This window comes from Brassica napus, chromosome A3 (genome assembly GCF_020379485.1).
Source record: "Brassica napus cultivar Da-Ae chromosome A3, Da-Ae, whole genome shotgun sequence".
NCBI lineage: Eukaryota > Viridiplantae > Streptophyta > Magnoliopsida > Brassicales > Brassicaceae > Brassica > Brassica napus.
Window position 1 is genome coordinate 429,927 of NC_063436.1, and position 17,668 is coordinate 447,594.

The 17,668-nt window shown below is 36.3% G+C and overlaps 3 protein-coding genes across 5 annotated transcripts; 1 reads left to right on the top strand and 2 right to left on the bottom strand.

Moving 5' to 3' along the window:
- The first annotated feature begins 8,092 nt into the window (after positions 1-8,092).
- On the top strand, positions 8,093-10,901 carry LOC106428741 (OVARIAN TUMOR DOMAIN-containing deubiquitinating enzyme 10). Of its 3 annotated transcripts, XM_048768097.1 has the most exons (12): positions 8,093-8,378; positions 8,807-8,944; positions 9,043-9,184; positions 9,281-9,441; positions 9,513-9,586; positions 9,654-9,708; positions 9,794-9,868; positions 9,964-10,037; positions 10,114-10,162; positions 10,248-10,332; positions 10,405-10,483; positions 10,577-10,901. In XM_048768097.1, exons 2-12 carry the CDS (start codon positions 8,900-8,902, stop codon positions 10,659-10,661), a joined length of 924 nt encoding a protein of 307 aa, XP_048624054.1. In that variant the 5' UTR covers positions 8,093-8,378; positions 8,807-8,899; the 3' UTR covers positions 10,662-10,901. The 3 variants fall into 3 exon arrangements, with proteins under 3 accessions (XP_048624054.1, XP_048624049.1, XP_013724958.2); XM_048768092.1 differs by having other exon boundaries at positions 8,094-8,378; positions 8,807-9,184; XM_013869504.3 differs by having other exon boundaries at positions 8,097-8,378; positions 8,807-9,184; positions 10,427-10,483.
- A 101-nt stretch (positions 10,902-11,002) lies between these two features.
- Positions 11,003-13,996, bottom strand: LOC106428733 (cell division control protein 48 homolog E). Its single transcript, XM_013869496.3, has 4 exons — positions 13,846-13,996; positions 13,599-13,761; positions 13,221-13,449; positions 11,003-13,143 (listed from the first exon to the last, which is right to left on the bottom strand). Exons 1-4 carry the CDS (start codon positions 13,872-13,874, stop codon positions 11,132-11,134), a joined length of 2,433 nt encoding a protein of 810 aa, XP_013724950.2. The 5' UTR covers positions 13,875-13,996; the 3' UTR covers positions 11,003-11,131.
- Positions 13,997-14,913: 917 nt separating this feature from the next.
- LOC106428725 lies at positions 14,914-15,680 on the bottom strand. Its single transcript, XM_013869484.3, has 2 exons — positions 15,360-15,680; positions 14,914-15,275 (listed from the first exon to the last, which is right to left on the bottom strand). Exons 1-2 carry the CDS (start codon positions 15,624-15,626, stop codon positions 15,009-15,011), a joined length of 534 nt encoding a protein of 177 aa, XP_013724938.2. The 5' UTR covers positions 15,627-15,680; the 3' UTR covers positions 14,914-15,008.
- Positions 15,681-17,668: the final 1,988 nt, after the last annotated feature.

A 17,668-nucleotide genomic window follows, 5' to 3' on the forward strand; every position in this document is an offset into this window, starting at 1 on the left:
ACAAAGTAATAAAATAGCATAGTCCTAATATTATTAATTAACATAGTTTTTACTGTATATGTGGATTGTTGGTTGGCCATTAACTATATAGAGATCAAAACAACGAAGCAATTACATTGAAATCTCTACTTTTTGGGTCAAATTGGATTGTAACGTAAGTAATTTTTTCCTGAAATTTCAGAGGTTCTGACCACTAGTCTACAATCACATATCACCTAATCTTAAAGTTGTATTCAAAGAAACGTGTTACTGAATTAGATAGATGACCACATAGCTAATAAGGGCACTCAAAATGTCCATTTCCCAGTCTTTACTCTTTATGAAGATGCAGTTATATGGATATAAACTAAGAGAGTAATGAGCAATAGTTGTACAAACATCTATGCAAATCTGAATATATGAGACTACGCAGACACAACCAAACACACCTATGTTTACCAAAACATCTAAACACACATCATCTAGAGTAATTAAGGTTAAAGAATATTTTTGAAGAAAATCTCGCTTTAAAATCTAAAAAATTAAAATACAATTTTTTTCTGGTGTGCTTTAATGATCTGCTAGAAAATATTTTTCTGCCTTATGTCAATTTGTTTGTTTCTAGAGAAAACTTGCCAAAAATCTAATGGATGATGGAATTCATTTCTGACAACGGCTACGAACTTTGCCTATATGACTCATTGCGTAAATGAGAGGATTTTCATCACTAATCCATTTTTTTTATTTCTAAAGTCCAAAGAAAAAGTATGATGTGGAAAATTTGCTTTCTTGCATTGGCTGCCGTAGGCCGCCGTGTCGGGCTGTGCTGATGACCATCGCATATGCTTCCTACAGTGTGCCTCCAAGCTCCGCAGGTGATGGAATTCCACCTCTGCCTCCATTTCAGCCATCGCCACTGCCTCCACTTTGGCCATCGCCACTGCCATTGTTGCCTCATCCTTAGCCAGCGCCACCACCCACAGAGGCACACCAACTATTCCATGTGCGTTCCACTATAAGTTATTTGGATAAAGCTGAATACTGGCATTGCATGTTGAATTCTCAAGGGTTCCAGACAACATGATTCTATAAGACATAAATGACAAAAGAAAAGATACTTGTTTGGTCTAGGGAGGTGGAAGAAGAGGATGTTGCAAAGGAGGGAAGAGTCTGGACCATATTACTAACCAATAACTGAAATAACATATTACTAACCAGTTCCACAAACCGATATAAACGTTAACTAATGAGAATGACCGGATATTACTAACCGGTTTAAATATTACCAATTGAGTTACCAATCGGTTTTGATTGGTGGATAACATTTTATATGATGCGTAGTTTCATTTTTATGGTTATGGTAAAATAAAATAGCAAAGTTTTAAGAGACACGTGTAGTAAAACTATTGAAACTATTGTATATGAACATTAAGGGGAGTGTATTCGATATAATATTTGAGATGATTTGATTTTTAATAGAGTTTTAGATGATTTCAATAAGTTGCAGAGATTTAAGTGATTTTTGTTAAACCATTCTAGAATATAACCTAGCTAAAACTATGGGATTTGGATTTTAATTTTTTTTTAACTAAGAAATTCCACCCAAACACCCTAAAATCATCTTAAAACTTTAAAACTCCACAACTTCAAATATTTTCATTAAAAGTGGATTTTAGAGTAATCTACGAAAGGCACGGAGTCCAAGACAGCCGCACAACAAGCTCCTCCACCAGAATGAAGGTCTCTCTCCGTTGCAGCTCCTCTTTGTCCTAATCACGAGCCTCTCCACCGCTCCGTCGACCTCTCCCTCACCATCCCGAAGCTTTCCCACTTCTCCTCCAATGGAGTCTTCTGCAGCTGTTACATCTGGGTCTCTTTTGCCGCCTGAACCACCAGATCCGGATTTCGACAGGGTCTTTCCGATGGATCCTCCAGTCCCTCCAGTACCACCCGACCCTCCACCTGTTCTCTTGGGTAGTGCTTTTCTCTGTCAGATCTCACCGTCTTGCTCCTCTCCTGTCCAACAAAAGGAATCTGAAGCTTTTATGCCATGGGATCTCTGCTCTGACGTTGATGTGATGTCCACTCAGCCTCTTCTGCTGCTTCTTCCACTGGCTGAAGTTTCTCTTATCCGCACTCTCACCACTACGGGAAGTCTTGAGGACTGGGTTTTGAAGGATGAAATATTGGCGGTGAATTGCTTTCTAAAGGCAGCTTTTATTACCTTAGCGCAAGCTTTTGGAGGGTATCTCTTTACAGTTATGTGCAGGTCTCAGCCAAAGCCTTTTCTCACAGGGAAACCTTGGTCACACGTTGATGGACCCAGTTTTCTTTCCTTCAAGCTGTCGCAAGATGTTATGATGTTCTGGAATGACTCTTTCCCTCGTTTTGAGGATGTTACACACCCTTGGAGTTTCAGGGTGAAGTTCGCTTTACCTCTGTATGAGGAAGTTACTCTTTGTAGTACCACTTTATTACCTCATTGCGAGGCTGTTACATGGAATTGTGTCTTTGTGGCTATGGATTCTATTGTCTCAGACTGGTCTACTTGGCTATGGTGGTCCTGCTCACAGCTATTAGGCTCTTCAAAAAGGTGTTTTGTCACCTCTGAATTTGTAGCTGGGTTTTCTTCAATTGGTTATGATTGTTCAGTGATTGGATCATGGATTGAAGCCTGTGACCCCCATCACTCATCTAGTAGAGTAAGTGAGTACTCTGTCCTAGTAGTTAAGGCTATTTTGCTGCATAAAGCTTCTCCATCTGCAACATCATTTGGACTCTCAAGTCTCCAGTGTCTTTCGGACTCAATTGTCCCCCGTTTTGCCCTACGCTTAGGGATGGATTTGAATGAGATCACAGGTTTCTTCATCTTTGAAAACCTTGTCACTCTCTTCACTCCTCTATCATGTTGTTCTAATTTATGCACAGCAATATGTTTAGCTGTTGCCTTTGCAAAGGGTTTAGTACCCAAACTTTGTTGTTTAAATACTCTAGTTTGAGTTGGATATGAAATGAAACCGTTGACAAAAAAAAAAAAAGAGTAATCTACGAAAAGTTAAGTTCATTAACAATGAATTTTAAATGAGTTTTTAAAATTCATGTTTGAATAATTGTGAATTTGTCATTTTAATACAAATCACCTAAAATTCTGAGTTGAATACACTCCTTAAGTCCCACAAAACTTATCACGTTCCACATAATATTGTCGTCTTTACGAAATAGTTTAAAGGTCCAAAAAATATGTTCATCATGTTTGAGAGTCCAATCCATTAACAAAAGGCTCAAATCCTCTTTCCCTGGATCGAGAGAGGGTTGTGTGTACGTATATGACTTCATTATGCAAATGCTATCTAACTATATATCATCGTATTCATGTAATTTTATAAGATTCGCATTGGATTTTACCTACTTTTATGAACTCAAATTTTACATGAAAATAACAGAAGCAAGTAAAGGGCATCGAATATTTTTTTCTGATAGATTGCATTCAACTCATGCGTGGCCAACGATTTCACTTTTGAAACATTCATTTTGGCTGAAAACAGGCGAAGCCATTCAATTTAGAGCTTTACGTAAACTAATAATCATAGCTTCCTAAAAATAAAAGTAGAATTTCATATAAAAAATAAGCGGGTAAGTGGATAGTAAGCAAATAATAATATTATAAATAGCTTAATCGGCCTTAAAAATAGATGCTTGCTTTTACTCCATTTATGCAAACTTAGTTTAAGACTACATATGTAACGACTTAATTACAAAATCGAACTCTGAAAAAAAACTGTACTCTTATAGAAGTACGTTTACCCCAGTATAATTTGTTTAGTATATAATCAAATCAAATCAACAATTGGTTATTCGGTTATATAAAGAATTACAGATAGCGTATCAGATTGGTTTCAACATAGAGGCCATAAAAACCGATAAGTTGAATAGATTTGATTCTCAAATATGGTTGTTTACATAATGCATGATGTTTGGTATTGGTCTATGATCTAGAACAATTGTGACATTTTTTTAGTTTAAATCCAGAAAATAATGCATTGACCCTTTCGAAATGGACTATTTTCAGTTATAATATTCGACAATTGACATGTAACATTTAATATTTGATTCACATATGATAATCGACAAAAGAGTGTTGCTAATGACTACATCAGCATAATCTTCACTGTGACTAACGTTTGCAAAAATAGACCACAATTACGTATGCGCTTAATTAAATTTTGCCTACCTAACAAGTTTTTTTTCTATTTATATTACCCAAGAACTGGCTTTTGGGTTTCTCAAATCATTCATGACCCATGCCATAAAATTAAAATATACTATATTATTTACATGCTGATTCAAAATAAACTGACTATTATCGTCTTGTTGTTTGGCAAACAATTTGACTTATTTTATTTCGTTAAACTCATTAGATCTCATACAGCCTGCTTGAATATGTCAATCTAGGCTTCGTGAATTTAAGCGTATACTTTATAATATTATTCAACTTATACTTGTTAGTTGATTGAAGAATTCACAAAAGCATCCATATGATTTACCGCCACAACATATAACCTAAACCTAGATCATTTTTAAGTGTTCCCAAGAATATTAAACTATTTACATCTGCAACTTGTTCATATGAATATTGCGTGAATTTTATTTAATTCAAGAAAGGGAGGCTGCCTGAAAGAATTGAATTCAATAAAATGAATGGGTGCCACGTGGAATTTTTACCCTGATAGTTTTTTTTTTAATTACATATTCGCGGTGGATATGATTGGAGAAACTTCAAACTATGCATTGGCCTATTTAAGAAAATTTCAACACACAAACCTAACACTTTAAAGTTAACTACTACTATTGCATTTGCATGCTAATCCTTCCTTTAATGCTCCTTAACTATACGTTCATCTTCTTGGGATTTGGTAAAAAGCCGAAAATATTGCCAATGAACAGAAAACCATGACTATTCATGACTATCAATGGAAGATACTCCCTCCGTTTTTTATTATAAGTCGTTTTAGAGAAACTTTTTTGTTCCAAATTATATGTCGTTTTCGGTTTTCTATGTAAAATTTATTAATAATTAATGTTGTATGACCAATGGTAATATATCTTATATTTTTCTATTGGTTAAATTGTGGTTAGGTAAATAATTAATGATGTTTTTGTTTAGAAAATATAAGAAATTAATAGTTTTCTTAATCTACGTGCATAGCTGTAAAACGACTTATATTAAAAAACGGAGGGAGTAAAAGACATAAGAAACAATTTTACATGTAAATAACACCATAAATGCATTGGTTCAACTTCAATTCGGTTCGTAATCAGAAAAAAATCCTACTATATAAAAGAGACTAAATTCAAGGCTTTTGGGACTATCCACCTCAGCCAAAATATTTTCATCCAAAAAGAATTAGAAATAGATGTCATTTAGAAGATAATTAACTAACATACAACTTTTAATATTTCTAGAAATTTCAAATTTGTAACTGCTAATTTATTAATAGAATCATATATCTATATTGAATTATGTTCTATTTTTAATCGTTAGACTTCAAGGGTAAATAAATTATTAATTTATAATATATATAGTTTATAACTTTATATTGTAGTTATAAATAAAGAGAAAATAATCGAGAAAAGTAAAGAATCCTACTATATAAAAGGGACTAAATTCAAGGCTTTTGGGACTATCCACCTGAGCCAAAATATTCTCATCCAAAAAGAATTAGAAATAGATGTCATTTAGAAGATAATTAACTAACATACAACTTTTAATATTTTTAGAAATTTCAAATTTGTAACTGCTAATTTATTAATAGAATCATATATCTATATTGAATTATGTTCTATTTTTAATCGTTAGACTTCAAGGGTAAATAAATTATTAATTTATAATATATATAGTTTATAACTTTATATTGTAGTTATAAATAAAGAGAAAATAATCGGGAAAGGTAAAGAAGCTCATGTAAAATTATGTAATTAAAATGGTAAAATGGTGAGTATGATGAGGTGAATCTAAGAAAATTTGTTGTACAAATTATGGTGCTTTCTTCGTCCACTATAATGATTTAAAATAAAATATATATTCACATAAATAAGTCAATATTTGTTGTTTTTTTTTTGGTAAGATATTAAGATTATCATTTTCGGAAAGGTTACACTGTTGTTTTTAAACAACTTATTACAGCAAGGAAACAAAAACAACCAACAACAACTCAAGGTAAAAAAAAAAACCTTAAGGAAGTCTTATACAAGAAAGATAAAAAGAAGTAGATAAGAGGAGAAAGGAGAACTTGCCGGGTAAGAGAGGAGACGGTCACGCATCATACGGTCGATAGAGGCAAGGATGACTGATGAAGGTGAGGAGACAGCTGTGAACACACGAGCATTACGCTCTTTCCACAGCAGGTAGATGGCTGACTGAAAGTAGAGTTTCATGACTAGAGTAGCATGCGCATCTGCATTGACGCGAGGTTGATTGATCCAGCTTGCAACAGAGTGTAGATCAGCCGGAGGAGAAATCCAAACTTCAGGAGCAAAAAGCTCCCATATCAAGCGAGAGAAAGAGCACTCAAAGAAGAGATGATGGTGAGTCTCTATTTCAAGATTACAAAGGACGCACGTTCCAGAGACATTTAACTCTCAACGCCTCAAGCGATCCTTGGTTGGCAGTCTTCTCCGCAAAGCCAGCCTTGATATAAACACATCACGTGGAATATGTTCCTTGAACCAAATAGTCTTGTGCCAATATTTATTGCTGATAGTGTTTATATTTTTTCTGACATTAGTATCAATATTTTTTAGTAAACTGATCCAAAGAGATTAGTTTGTGGAGCTAACCAAACGAGGATTATAGTGTTTACTTTAGAAAAAGTAATAGGTTGAATGATAGATGGCGTGCGTGCTTTTTCACATGAAAATCTGCACATATATTAAAATTGTAAGATTTGAATCATAGAGAAAATATAGTGTATATGACTGAAGTTGGGCCATTCTGAAACTAAAGATGGCTAAAATTCTTCTTTGTCAAAATGCATAGATGTGAATCTTATATGAATAGAGTTCTCCATTGCTTATAGCAGTGTAATAAACTCCGTGTGTAAAGGAGGAAAAATGTTATATAAGTGAAAACAAAAATTATGATTTTTTTTTTCTTGTGCATATAGACTCTTCGCAATTTGAAGAAGAAATAACATATTGTGTGAAAATCTTTGGCTCGGTCAAATTTTATAGTTGTTTACAAAACTGTTGTTATCTGATTCATGTAATTTTTCAGTATTGATTTAAAAGCCCAAAAAACCCATATATACTGACTTTTTGATATTTTTTTCTGTGATTTGAATTTAAAAAGAGATAAAACTTTCGATAAGTTATGTAAACTCAGAACAAGTATTTAGCTTTAGAAAGCATTTACATGTTTCAAACTTATAATATATACATATATAATGTTTAAAATTATGCATATAAAACCTGTGTAAAATGTGTCTGAATATGTTTCTCTTCTTTAATGTGTTAATCGTACTATATATAACATTATTTTAAAATTTTAAAAAGTTTATCACATACAAAAAACCATCAATAAAAAATATAATTCTCCATCTACAACAAGAAAAATGAAAAACTATAAACATATAAATTTAAATTAAGAAAAACTAACATTGAAAAGACAAGAAGTTAATGTAAAAGAAAAAACCGACAAATAATATTATAAATAATATAAATTTATAAGACACAATCCGCGCGAAGCGCGGAAAAAATCTCTAGTAAATTATAATCAAAACTAGATACTGCACTCTCTGATTTTTTAATAAATCAAAGATTTTGGTACATTTTTACTATAATTTTTCCTTACATCAATGTAATTAACTATACTTATTTTTCTTTAGTAGACCTCTTTGGAAAACGTTATTGTAGTCTACACAAGAAACAAAACAGTACACCACTTAAGAATAAAATAAAGAAAAAGAATCTTAAAGAATGAAGAAAAATAATTAACTATAATTAATTAAACCTTGACCGTCCCTTTTAATCATCCAACGGCTAACGCTTCTCGTGACCAAAGAGTTAAAAAAATCCCAGAAATTCATATAAATATTGTGGCATTTTGCGCGTTTTCTCATTTTATTTTTAATTTTCTGAGTTTCACGAATCCAAAAAAGAAAAAAAAAAGCAAAGAACTTTAATTTTCATTCGAATCATTCCCGATCCTTTTTCTGGGCTCATCATCTTCCCCCAAAAATCCAGTCTTTTTAGAAGAGAAAGTTCGTAAAAGAAACCCATTTGAATATATGGTTAATCCCAACCCAAAGTCTCAACCTTTAATCCCCAAATCTGGAATAAAGTTTTCTACTTTTAGTAAAAATTAGTTCCCTCTTCAAGTTGCAGAGATTAGCAAGTGAAAGGTAAGAAGCTTTCTTCATCTCTTGATCTAACTTCTCTACACAAAACCATTTCTCTTTTATCAGATCTAGGTCTTATGTTCCATTTTTACCTGATTGGTTTCTGATTCAAAGTGGAAAGCTTTTAGTTTTCTAATTTTGGATTACATACCTTTGATGACTTTTAGTTGATGTATCTAGTTTAAGTAAATAGTGTAGGGAACACGGAGTTGATTTGGAGTATTCGCATTGCAATTCTCTAGAGTCACATTTCCTCTTTGTTGAAAAGTCTCTATTGTTCTTTGTGACGTCTCCCATGGTTTTACGCAACTTAAAACGGTCAACCATTCAATGATTCTAGAGTGTTATTTAAGTTTTTTGAAGAATTGTTATATGGATAAGGTTTTATGTTTATTGATGAAAATCTTAAAACCTTTTTTTGTTTTGAGCAGAGATGGTGTCACATGAAGAGAACACAAGTATTGTGGAATGGTTTCTTGGTCCTAATCCATTCACGTATCCTCCTTATGGCGTTGAGATGATTCATGACGAAGAAGAAGCTTATCATCATCATCATCATCATCAAACTGGTGAGTATTACAGAGAGTATGAAGAAGATCATCGTAGTAGCAGCGATGTAGATAATGATGAGATCATTGCTAGAACTCTCCAAGACGATTTTTTGCAGCTTCAAATCGCAGAGGAAAATAATAACGGTTATGCACAACAACAACAACAACAACAACATCAAGAAGGTTATACTAACAACTATAACAATAACAATAACGAATATGGCTGGAACGAGCAACCAGCTTTGGAGTACTCTTCAGGTTATTCATTGGTTTATGTTTTTCTTTTTCTTTCATTCATGTTTATGTTTTGGAGATTGGATTAACAAAATGAATTTTGTCTATTTGGTGGTGTAGAATGGGTAGGGAATGATAATGATCAAGGCTGTGATTCGCCTAACATATTTTCGTGTTCAAGCCCGAGTGATACGGATGAGTATGTGTACTCGTGGGAGTCAGATCAGTGTGAGGCTGATGGTGAATTTGGGAGGAGGTTGAATCAAATGGTCCCTATTCCTGTAAGTACTAAACACAATATGTCAATATGTTTTATCATTTTTGACAAAATCTTATCATAATATTTGTGTAGTATGTACCGAAAATAAATGGAGAGATACCTCCTGAAGAAGAAGCAGTTTCAGATCATGAAAGACTTCGGAATAGGTATTGTAATATAATTTGTTCCATGCTATATAAATAAAACCATTTCCTGATTCCCATTTTGTTTTAGGTTAGAGTTGTTTGACTTCGCTGAGGTCAGAGTTCCAGGGGATGGTAATTGCCAGGTATTTTTGATATTCATCTCCATAAGGCAGAATAATTCTGGAAGAACTAGATTTTACTGATTATTTTTTCGTCTTTCTGTTACAGTTCCGTGCTTTAGCTGATCAACTATACAAAACCGCCGATCGTCATAAATATGTTAGACGACAAATAGTCAAGCAGGTTTGATGATCTCTCTGCTAATACTCATGAGTCTTTAGAAGCTTTCACAAATTCATATGAACTAATTTTTTGCAACTTTTTAACTCTTGGTTTAGCTCAAAACTAGTCCAGAGTCTTATGAAGGATATGTGCCTATGAAGTTCTCTGATTATCTAAGGAAGATGTCTCGGTAAGGATCTTCTTTCCCATAACCACATTTTCTGATATCGGTTTCTTTAAAGGCTTAGTATTCAAATTTGAAACAGGAGCGGCGAGTGGGGAGATCATGTTACATTACAGGCAGCTGCAGATGTGGTATACATTCCTCAAACTTATAAAAACATATTTTTGTCATTATTTGGTAGTTAAATAGTTTTTGGTGAAAACTTTGAATCTGTAGTATCAGTTGAAGATAGTAGTGCTAACATCATTCAAGAATACATGTTATATCGAAATTCTTCCTACCTCTCAAGAATCCAAAGGAGGTAAAAAGAGTTTTTAGCTCACTATGCTTTTTTGCTTTGTCTGTTTCTCAACGTTGTTAATAAAATGATCTGTTATTTTGCTTGCTCAATGCAGTAATCTTCTTGAGCTTCTGGGCAGAGGTTCACTACAACTCCATCTACTTGAACAGAGGTAAGTCTCGCAAACCTTAACTCATTCTAGACTCTGTTTCTTCCTTTTTCCTCCTTTTCATCTTCTTTTTCCTGTGTATATGTGGTGTTTCAGATACATCTACAACAGAGCTACAGAGGAGGAAAAAGTGGTGGCGTTTTGGAAACTAGATAGATCATATCATCACTGGCTATATTAATATTTATTGACTTGAGAGAGAGAGAAGAGAGAGAATGAACAAAGCTCATAGCTTCAAAGTCTTACAATAATGTTTACTTTCTTTTTTTAAAGAAAGGGTTCAATGTTAACAAATTTAAATTAAAAAAAAACTCGACCAAAGGGTTCAATGTTAACAAATTTAAATTAAAAAAAACTCGACATTTTGGTCTTGTGAAAGCAATTGTAATTTTTAAATCTCATTAAAATTCTCACTTTACGACTGTTTGCTCTCACCATAAATGCTTACTTCAAAACTCAAATAAATAAATTGAGAAGCAAAATAAGCTGACAAAAAAAAAAAGGTATCGTGAAAGAGAGAAATAACATCGCAATAATATCACATAACAAGCCCGAAGGAGTGTTCTCTGTATCACTCTCGACACCATCCATTAGTTCACAACTTTTAAACTTAGGAAAGAAAAAAACAACTAACTTTGAGAAACCATAATCTTAACTGTAGAGATCATCATCATCTGCAGCAGCAGCTGAAGTAGCAAAGGGATCAGCAGATGCACCACCAGTGGTCCGTCCAGCAGACGCGGTCGGATCAAACCTGAACTCACTCCCAATCCCTCTAGACTGCTGCAGCGTCTGAGCAAAGGCCTGGTACTTGCGAATATCAGCATCACTCACACTCCTCCTCGCATACTTCATCGACTCCTCGAAATGAGCAGCTCTAATCTCCGCCACCTCATCATCCACTAAATCCTCCTCCATCGCCTCTGGATTCTCCCCCCTCCTACGCTCCCTCTCAATATCCTTCTCGATGTTCTCTCTAATAGCGTACTTGCACGCCCTCTGGCAAATCTCAGTGATGTCAGCGCCGCTGAACCCCTGAGTGTACTTAGCGAGGGCCCTCACGTCAACGTCTTTAGCAACGGGAGACTTCCTCAAACACGCCTTGAAGATGCTGAGACGGGACTCCTCATCGGGGAGAGGAATGTAGATGAGCTGGTCGAGCCTTCCCGGTCGGAGAAGAGCTGGATCTATAATGTCGGGTCTGTTAGTCGCTCCGATGATGAAGACAGTCTTCTTAGCGTTCATCCCATCCATCTCAGTCAAAAGCTGGTTCAAAACTCTATCCGCCGCGCCTCCTGCGTCCCCCACGCTGCTTCCTCTCTGAGTAGCGATGGAGTCCAGCTCGTCGAAGAAGAGAACACAAGGCGCGGACTGACGCGCCTTGTCAAAGATCTCACGAACGTTGGCTTCGCTTTCTCCAAACCACATGGTGAGAAGCTCAGGTCCCTTGACGCTGATGAAGTTTGCTTGGCACTCGTTCGCTATGGCTTTGGCTAAGAGTGTCTTCCCACATCCAGGTGGACCGTAGAATAAAACTCCCTTCGATGGAGACATCCCAAATTTCTCGAACTTCTCTGGATGCTCCACAGGGTACTGAACAGTCTCCTGCAGCTCTCTCTTAACATTCTCAAGACCTCCAATATCCTCCCAGGAGACGTTTGGTACCTCCACGACGGTCTCACGGAGTGCAGACGGGTTGCTGTTCCCAAGAGCGGTGTGGAAGTGTTCGTTAGACACCGCCATGGAGTTGAGAATCTCAGCGTCGATAGACTCATCTTCCAAGTCAATCACATCCATCTTCTCTCTAATACACTGAAGAGCAGCTTCAGTGCACAGAGCGGCAAGATCAGCACCAACGTATCCATGCGTGTCCTTGGAGATTCTTTCGAGATCAACATCTTCAGCTAGCTTCATGTTCTTGGTGTGGATCCTAAGAACCTCAAGACGCCCAATCTCATCAGGAACACCGATGTCAATCTCCCTGTCGAACCTCCCAAACCTTCTCAAAGCGGGGTCAATACTATTGGGACGGTTGGTAGCTCCCATGACGATAACATGCGCACGTGACTTTAAACCATCCATAAGCGTGAGGAGCTGAGAGACAATCCTCCTCTCAACCTCACCATTAGTCTTATCTCTCTTTGGTGCAATAGAGTCAATCTCATCAATAAAGATAATGGAAGGAGCGTTCTTCTCAGCCTCTTCAAACGCTTTCCTGAGGTTGCTCTCACTCTCACCGGCCATTTTCGACATGATCTCCGGTCCATTGATACAGAAGAAAAACGCTCCCGTTTCGTTAGCCACGGCGCGAGCGATCAGTGTCTTTCCGGAACCAGGAGGTCCATAGAGCAAGATACCCTTCGGCGGCTTCACACCGATGGACTTGAAGAGCTGCGGATGCCTCAAAGGAAGCTCAACAAGTTCTCTAATCTGAGCCATCTGTTTTCTGACGCCACCAACATCATCATAACCGACTTCATCCAGCCTCTCTTCGTCCTCTCTCTTGATCGGTTCCCCTTCACAGAAAATCTCAGTGTCTGGAGCAACCACACAGTACTCAGCAGGATCAGTCTCAATAACTTTGAACTCCACACTCCTCATTCCTCCTCTCACAAGGAATAGATCACCCTTCCTCACTGGACGGTACGCCTCCAAGAAGTAAGCTGTTGAACAAAACAATTTTTAGTTAAGATTGCATTAAAAGCTTCATCTTAAAGAGAATTGGTTCAAGCTAACTTACGTTTGAGGTAAGCGTCGAAGAGGTTCCCGGTGACTCCTTCAACGGTGTCATCAACGGGTAAGATGTGGACACGTGTTCCGTATTTGACGTCAGGGCATTGGTGAACGGAGACGACGTCGCCGAGTCTAACCCTCAAGTTGGACCTCACGACTTTGTTCATCCTGATCTTAGGCTCCTCGCAGGAGTCATCAGCAAGAGCGATGCAGACAGTGTCCTTCCTCTTCTTGCCCTGCAAAACCACAAGCAGACACCACCAAGATAACAAATCAGTTCTAATGACAGGACAAACAAATCACAAGTCTTGTTTCATAGCAATTAAATTCAAGATTCAATCATATCACAACTTAGTACTCAATGGGAGATCGAAAAAGTAGAAACCTTGATGAGAATTGTGTCGCCACGGAAGAGTTGGAGCTTCTCCATGGCGTTGGGGTGGAGAGAGACTACGGAGTTGTCATCGTTGATGGCTTCGTCGACAACAAGACGATTAGGAGACTTCTTCCTCTCGAGGATAGCTGTGCTGAAGTCCTTCTTCGATTTCCTGTAATCAAAAACAGAGCTTAGAGGAGAGATCAAACTCAAAGATCGAAACTTTATGATCAGGAAACGAGAATCGGGGACTCACGAGTCGGAAGATTCAGGTTGGTTCGACATGGTGATGATTGCTGAAATTGAGCAGAGAGTTGTCGAAGAAAGTTGCGAGCTTTTGTTTCTAGAGAGATCGAGACAGAAGTTAAGCACAAGTCGTTTATTTATATATATCTCTTTGGAAAAGTTGCGGACTTTATTTATTTTCCTTTTTTCTTTTCCTGGTAGGTTAACCCCTACTGTTTATATTTATCCCAAAACATTCCCATACTTTTATATGGTTACAATAACCACCCCCTTTGTTCTTTAAAATCAGTTTATTGTAATGATTTAAAACTAACTTATCTATCGTTAAAATAAAATTTCATCGTAAATAACAACTATTTTTTAGATAATGAAAAATTATTATAGTTTGAAGAATTTTTAAACTCAAATTGTAGCATGGCAAGTGTGAAGTGTAGTAGATACATGTATTTAGAGAAAGTATGGGGTGAAATTGAAGATAACAAATAATAATAGAGAGGTGGGATAACGCTTTTTCCTTTTTTTTTGGTTCTCGTGATAACCAACTCAAGAAAGGAATCTAGAAAGTCTAGTTAGAGGTCTCGAGCAAGCAAGTAACACGTGTTTTAAACTACGCACCGTTTGTGGTCCTCCTTGACATAAACGCTCTGTCGTTTTAACAACTTTGAGCTGATCATTGGACTAGTATGTGGGCAGCTCTGACTCTCCTTGGAAAGTTTCTCTCCATCCATCCATCCATCCATCCGGACGCCGATGATAACAGGTTTTGCCATCATCATTCTCTTAGAAATCTCTCTGTTGTGCATCATTGTTAATCAAATAACGTTGTAAGTGGATTCGTTTATCTAGTTAATAGTTTGGCTTATTATTATTGACTGAGAATGTTTTTACATTCATGATTCGTCGTATTCTAGAGATGTTCCGAGAGTCCTACATTTAAACCAGTGTTTCGCTTAATGCATACAAGCGGCCAGTCTCACAGTCGATCGTGTACAAGCAGAGACCTTACACATACCTTTTACTATTATAAGAATGAATTTTTGCTTCAGCAAATAAACACACAAGCTTTAGAGAGCAAAACTGATCAAAGACGCATAGATATATAAATGGTACGTGTTACATCTTTATTATCCATAACCATTGCTAACATTCAACGAAACCCACTCTCTCTCTCTCTCAGAAAGTTGATCTGTATTCAAAACCTGTTCCTGGTTCTTCAGTGGAAGGGAAAGCCTCCAATCCAGTAACCATGGCTGCAGGAGGGCCACGGCGACACCTCTGCTGCATCTCTTCCACGGCTTCAACTGGTCCAGAGAAGAGAGCTTCCACCGAACCGTCCCTGCGGTTCCTCACCCATCCCTTAATCCCAAGCTGCTCTGCATTCTCAACGGTCCAGTTCCTGTAACACACTCCCTGCACTCTTCCCTTTATCACCATCCTCACCTGCACAAACGTAATCCGATGGCCTAAAACAACTATAGACCCAAAAAGATCTCAACTTTTAGTAATAATTCTAAAGAAAGTCACCGTTTTTGAAGAATCGGATTGATGGGGAGCTCCAGATTCAGCCTGAGATGACATGGAGGATCGAGGAGGAGACGAGCGAAGCCAACGAAGAGGACGAGGACGATGAACGACAGAGATGCAACGACGCCGTAACGGAAGAACAGGAGGATGAAGGAGAAGAAGGGAGAGAGAACGAGGATTCTGGGTGGTTCTCAACACTGAAGCAGATACGTGAGGAAGCTTCCCGAGACTCAGGAACCGGATTCGATTTCCGACATTTGAGGCCATTTGTGTTAGCTTTTGGATTTGTCCGAAACTTGTTCTGTTATTTCCTTAACGACTTCGGTTATGTCTAATTGTCCGGTTCGGTCTGATCATGTCGGCCCACGAAGAATGAATTTTATGTCAAACCCATTTTGAATGCCCGGCCCATATTATCTTGGTATTATAAAGAAATTATTAGTTTCAATTTCAGTGAAAAATAAAGAAGAAAATGTATTATGTAATTGCAGACATGACTATTCAACATGTAAAATAGTTAAAACCTATAGAAAACCGAAAATCAACTCAAATCTTAAATGGAATATTAAAGTCAGCCTAACATTGAATAACGTTTAAGTTCAAAGTGTTTGACAACTTACATAAACTAATGGAATGATCAAATTAGATTCAATTTTCTTAAGAGAAATATATAGTCAGAGTTCAAATAAACGTTTCTTGGACTATAGTGGCTCCCCTCGTGTAACAGAGAGGACTGGCTTTGTTTTGTCAACTAAAAGAGATTATAAATGGATAAGAAATAGTTGGAACAATCGTAAATTACTCCCCATTTAACAAAAAAAAATTCAATAAACTGATTAGTTAATGCGTACCTACAAGGTGGATATGGTTGCACGTGTGGATGCGCGACCAAGTAATTTTGGAAAAGTCAGATTGTCTATAAAATATACAAAATTAGCTTGATTAGCAATACAAGCTGTTATATTTCTTTTCAAGATTGTTGACATGGTAACTAATATCAGTTTGGGTTTGAGTTTCCCTTATATCTCATTTGTGACCCGGCTTAAGAGCTACATGATGCATATACTTGGTGTTAATATTCCAGTTGATCGTAAGGTACCGTACCATGTGGATACAGAACATCAACACTATGCATAAGGATTTAAGTCTTTGTGATGTTTCTAGATTCTAATTTTGGATCTAGAAAGTTCATATATTTACACATAATTTAAAATTTAATGGACTGTTTGTACATATAAAAACACATAACAAATATAAAATTAATTAGTGTAGTGATAATGCAAAGGGGTCAGATTTTTTTTCATTCACCGGATTAAGATCACTCTTAATACAAAGTTTTACTCTTTGAAGTCGAATTTTCAAAGTTGATTTCACATCTATAAAAACAAATATAAACCTAAAACCCTAAATTTCATGTCTATAAAAAAAAGAGTACAACCAAATCCTATTAAAATTAAGTAAAATTCAATCTTAGGATACGTTATGCATACTAAAACCACAATAATGAGAGATGTAAAAACAAATCAGGGCAAAATATGGGAAATGGGAAGGGGATATACATTTGTCTACAACTACAAAATAAGACATATCTTTCTATTTTCGCAATTATATATTCCAGCTGTACAAGTGGATCCTACAAATGGGGAAGCTTTACAAAGCGACATAAAGATTGCCATGTCGGCCTGACGTGGATGGGTCCCACTAGTTATAGCATGTCAACATAAAACCACCCCACACCATTAATCATACAACATGGGCTCATTGCTCGTTCTCTTATATGATAATCATAACATAACCACACATATATACACATATAATCAGTGTAGAAGTTTCCGAACGGTATCTACTTTAATTGCCATGTTGATACTTGATAATAGGATGTTTATCAGGAACTACGAAAAAATTAGTAAGCAAATAGTATGTACAGTGGTAACTGTATGTCACATTCAAAGCTGAGTCAGAAACTCGTGGCATGTTAGTTCATGGGTTTACCTTACTTGTCGTGGTCATCATGATATCACTATATATAGTATATTATAATGTCGCTGAAGGATCTTCTTTATTAAATTGCAATCATGAGTTCATAAGTTATTGCAATAATAATTAAGTGTTGGGTTAAGTTTCCGCATCAGCAAATTTTTGGAGGAAGTTCAGTAAACAATTTGTGTTCATATGTTATCTTATGGTGGAGCTCACACTGAACCTTTAGATAGAACTATTTGAGATTAATGTGTTCTCAAATCAAAATTTGGAACAATCATGCATGCAATAAATTCAATAGTACATTTAATCTCATCTATATTATTAGA

Coding starts and splice junctions, on each gene's coding strand:
- LOC106428741 (XM_048768092.1), top strand. CDS start 8,809: ATGGTGTCACATGAAGAGAACACAAGTATTGTGGAATGGTTTCTTGGT. Junction 9,442..9,512: donor ATCAAATGGTCCCTATTCCT/GTAAGTACTAAA, acceptor ATATTTGTGTAG/TATGTACCGAAAATAAATGG. Junction 9,709..9,793: donor CAGGGGATGGTAATTGCCAG/GTATTTTTGATA, acceptor TTTCTGTTACAG/TTCCGTGCTTTAGCTGATCA.
- LOC106428733 (XM_013869496.3), bottom strand. CDS start 13,874: ATGTCGAACCAACCTGAATCTTCCGACTC. Junction 13,762..13,845: donor CAACCTGAATCTTCCGACTC/GTGAGTCCCCGA, acceptor TTTTGATTACAG/GAAATCGAAGAAGGACTTCA. Junction 13,144..13,220: donor CTTCGACGCTTACCTCAAAC/GTAAGTTAGCTT, acceptor TTTGTTCAACAG/CTTACTTCTTGGAGGCGTAC.
- LOC106428725 (XM_013869484.3), bottom strand. CDS start 15,626: ATGGCCTCAAATGTCGGAAATCGAATCCGGTTCCTGAGTCTCGGGAAG. Junction 15,276..15,359: donor AATCCGATTCTTCAAAAACG/GTGACTTTCTTT, acceptor ACGTTTGTGCAG/GTGAGGATGGTGATAAAGGG.